Raw genomic sequence first — 4,382 nt, forward strand, 5'->3', positions numbered from 1 at the left:
ATTGATAGAAATAACTAAAGTCGTTAAATTTTGAACGAGGAAGAAATTATACGACAAGTCGCACCGTATGAAAATCACAGCACCTATTGATGGATTAGAAAAAGAAAGGGAAGGAAGAGGAGCAACGGAATGTAATATTAACAGTAATGATGAAGAAACTCCCACTGACATGGATGTATTGCATACTTTAAATACAGCTGTACAATGCTTTCAAATACAGCCGGAATCTAATGCAACTCATTTCAAAGTCCTCATAAACGGATAAGCAAGGTTCTACTGTACTATGTATACGCCGTTAGAAAATACATGGAAGACGAGACGATAGGTAATGCAACAAATTTAGAAAGACAAGAGAGTTTCATCATCTTTACTTTGAGCTTTGTGAAAAGGTCGATTTATTTTACAAATACATCAAGGCGACGCAAAAGATTTTCAATTATATTCTCGTTCGAATACAGGAGAAGTAATGGTAAATCGACCATATCTGGGGCGCTTATCGCATCGGTAAAGAGACTGATTCGAAGAATGAAGGTAACACCGTTATCTTATAATGCAAACTGTTCGGAATTTCGAGTGGCCGTCCGTTTATAGCACGGACACTTCTCTTCTTTACGAAATCCCGAATTACATGTCCTCCGCGAGCTGTAAACCTAATGACTCCAAGGTTAGGTAAAAAAAAACCCGGGAAAGTGGTGGGGATACATGGGAGGCAGACGTAGAGAGGACGGAGCTGCGAGCGTAATCGAAATCTCCGGAAAACTGGAGAGCCTGGGCAAGGGAGATAACCAGAGTGGAGGACTAGTGCCTGTGAGCGCAAAACGGGTGTGGATACGGGAAGTCCGGCTTGGACAAGGAGGAGTTAAAGCAAAACCAACCAAGTGTGAGGTTAGGACGGTGGAGTAGCCATATTAGGACGCGTGACAACAGCGCCGCTACACGGCTACTCGAGGAACTACCCAGACGCAGCCATATTGGCGCGTGCGCCGAAGCGCGTTGCGCGGGCCACTTGAAAGTGACAGCGACTGGCAGAGTGGCAAGTGCTGACCGAGCGACATTTCCCGGCCAACGGGGAAACGGACGCAACCATGGCCAAAGAGAAGGAGGTAGAGGAAAACGCTAGGGGACGGAGGGAAACGGAACTGGCTGCGGAGCCGCCGCACATTAGCACCAGAAACATGACGAAGGCGATGCCGCCAAAGGAGGGACCCTCCCGCTTCACGCTGGACAAGGAGGGAATATGGACTGAGGAAACAACAGAGGAGGAGGAAACCCCCGCCAGAGAAGCACCCCGAGCGAAGAGAAAGAAGGCCAACGAATCCTCCGAACTCCCCGCGGACCCGGCTGAAGAAATGAGAATAGCCACAACGGCGGACATAGGAGCCGAACTGATTCGCCGGACCGCCGAGGTGGCCGGTCGGCGAGGCACCCCGCGGCCACAAGGGCACGCAGGGGAAAACCCTGAAGGAGGCGGCGAGAACCATCACCGCGGGCGTGACAGAGATAGTGAGGAGAACGGACCCTGTCACCGACGCACTCGCTATAGCGCAAGGACGCATAGCAACACTGGAGGCGGCGGTAGAGGCACTCCGAAAAGAGCCGGCCTCGCGCCCCACCGCGGATGAGAGCAGTTACAGGGCGCGTCTCGCTGCAGTCGAGCACCATGTAGAGGAGATGAGATCCTTGCTGCACCGACTGGAGGAACAACTGCAGCGAACAGAAAATGGAGAAGGAAAGGAGGTCACCCCGGCCGCGAACACGAGAGGGATGGAGCCTGGAGCCCCAAGCGCCCCAGCGCCCAAGGGTGGCCGAATGGCGGACACCGAATGGCAGACCGTCGGAAGGAAAAGAAGAGGAAAGAAGAAGGAGGCAGGGAGGAAGCAGCCGGCGAAGCTGATCCCCGAGACAGGGGCGGAGAGCCAGAGGAAAACTCCGGAGAGTGGATCGGCGAACACACGAAGAGGAGGAGGCAGGGGGCCCCTCCCGCGCGCACCGCGGACGTCAGCGGTAACAATCACCCTGACGGACAAATCGAGTCAATCCTACGCGGAGGTGCTGGCTGCGGCCAAGGACAGTGTCTCCCTGGCCGAGCTCGGCATCAACACGATGAGGATGCGGAAGACCATCACCGGAGGTGTCATCTTAGAGGTCCCTGAGGACCAGGGAAGGGAGAAGGCCGCAGCGCTCGCAGCACAGCTGACGCGGGCTCTGGACCCGAACGAGGTCCGCGTGGCGACCCCCTTCCGGGTCGCGGAGGCAAGGGTGTCCCTGATAGACATAGCGGCCACCAAGGCGGAAATCCAGAACACCCTGGCAAGGGAGAGCGGCTGCAAGCCGGAGGACATCCGGCTGGGAGAAATCCGCCCCGCCCGGAACGGACTTGGCGCCGTATGGATACGAGGTCCTGCCAGTGCAGTGAGGAAACTGGCCCAGGCTGGAAAGGTCGCCATAGGCTGGTCGATGGCGAAGGTCGAAGCCATCGTACGGAGACCGTTACAGTGCTACAGGTGCCTTGGGATAGGACAAACGGGGAAGACCTGCACCGCCAAGGAGGACAAGGGGCACCTGTGCTTCAGATGCGGCGAACCAGGGCACCAGGCGAGAGCATGCACTACTGCGAGCCCGAAATGCCTGCTCTGCGAGGCGCTTGGAGCACCGTCGGTGCACAGGACGGGGGGACCAGCCTGCGCCCCCTCGAAGAAAGGAACGAAAGGAGCCGCCCGCGGATTCACGGCTGCAAGAGGCAGCGAGAAAGGCTCCCCGTCGCAAAGCGACCCTAAGCCCGCGAACAAGGAGGTAGGCACGGAGGAAGCCACAAACAAGGAAAGAACACCAAAGAACTGAGAATGCGCATCCTCCAGACTAACCTGGGAAGGTCAAGGCGAGCACAAGACCTGCGCCACCAAACCATCCGGGAGAGCATGGTCGCCCTAGCGGTGGTGGCGGAACCATACAGAGTTCTGGATGCCCCGGAGTGGGTCGGAGAAACGGACGGAATGGTTGCCGTCACCTGGACATCAACGCCCGGGGCGTTCGCCCACGGAGCCCTGCTGGAACGCGGCAACGGGTACGCCGCGGTCGAATGGGCAGGGATGATGGTGGTGGGGGTGTACGTGTAACCTAACAGCGGACGGGCAGCGTTCGAAGAATTCCTAGACGGAGTTGGCGACTGCGTCAGGCGACGACTCCCCCGACAAGTGCTCGTCCTGGGAGACTTCAACGCGCACTCCACGGAATGGGGGAACGCCAGGACCAACGCGCGCGGCCGCACGCTATCAAACTGGGCCGCGGGACTTTGACTTCTGTTAGTGAACAGGGGCTCGACCAGTACCTGCGTGACGTGCAGAAGGAGCTCCATTGTTGACATAACATGGGCCTCCCCCGAGGCATTCAGGCAGATCTCAGGCTGGAGAGTGGCCGAAGGGGTCGAGCGCTGTCGGACCACCTCTACATATTCATGGAGGTGGACGCACCTGGACCTGGAATGCCGACGACAAACGACGAGCGCGGCCCGCCGAGGGGGAGACACGCGCGCCCACCACGTAGATGGAAAATAAAGGAGAGGAATGAAGATCTACTCCGGGCGGCTGCTATAGCCACAGCTTGGAGCTGGGAGGCCTCGACAACGACGACCGAAGCAGACGTGGAAGAGGAGGCCGAGAACCTCCGCCAAGCCATGACAGCAATCTGCGACGCATCCATGCCACGAGCCACACCGGGCACGGTGCGAAGCAGAGCAGTTTACTGGTGGAATCCCGACATCGCGGAACTGAGGACAAGATGTGCTCGGGCCCGAAGACAGTATCTAAGGGCCCGCCGCTGGCGACGACGCGACGAAGAAGAAGTCTCCTTGCGCTACCGGACGTACCGCGCGCTACAGCGCTCGCTACAAAGGGAAATTAAAAAAGCGAAGGACCGTGCCTGGTCCGAACTGGTCGAAACAGTCGAGTCGGACCCATGGGGGAGGCCATACAGGACGGTGACACAGAAACTACGCGCGAAGGGCCCCCTGACCACGGCGGGAATGGAACCTGCGCTGCTGACGCGGATCACCGGAACGCTCTTTCCCCCACAAGAAAACAGAGCGACGGAATGGCCACGGGAAACGACACGACCGCTGGAATGGAGGGACGACTGGGACCGGGCCCGGACGGAATCCCTGGCCGGATCTGGGGGGAAGTGATGGGGGTCATGGCCCCCAGACTCCGGCACCTCCTCACAAGATGCCTGAGGGAGGCAGTCTACCCCCGGGCGTGGCGGACGGCGAGGCTGGTCCTGCTCCATAAAGAGGGCCGACCGACGACCTCGCCGTCAGCGTACCGGCCGATATGCCTACTGGACGAGGTCGGCAAACTACTCGAGAGGGTAGTCGCCGCCCGCTTGGA

The 4,382-nt window shown here is 58.3% G+C and overlaps 1 protein-coding gene across 1 annotated transcript; it reads left to right on the plus strand.

Annotated features, from left to right (window-relative positions):
• The first annotated feature begins 1,671 nt into the window (after positions 1-1,671).
• LOC117243600 lies at positions 1,672-2,841 on the plus strand. The gene has a single exon (XM_033511243.1). It carries the CDS (start codon positions 1,672-1,674, stop codon positions 2,839-2,841), a length of 1,170 nt encoding a protein of 389 aa, XP_033367134.1.
• Positions 2,842-4,382: the final 1,541 nt, after the last annotated feature.

This window comes from Bombus vosnesenskii, unplaced genomic scaffold (assembly GCF_011952255.1).
Source record: "Bombus vosnesenskii isolate JDL3184/JDL3185 unplaced genomic scaffold, Bvos_JDL3184-5_v1.1 scf7180000013266, whole genome shotgun sequence".
Lineage (NCBI taxonomy): Eukaryota > Metazoa > Arthropoda > Insecta > Hymenoptera > Apidae > Bombus > Bombus vosnesenskii.

Excerpts from the sequence above, each read along its gene's own strand:
- LOC117243600 (XM_033511243.1), top strand. The coding sequence starts at position 1,672 with ATGAGATCCTTGCTGCACCGACTGGAGGAACAACTGCAGCGAACAGAA.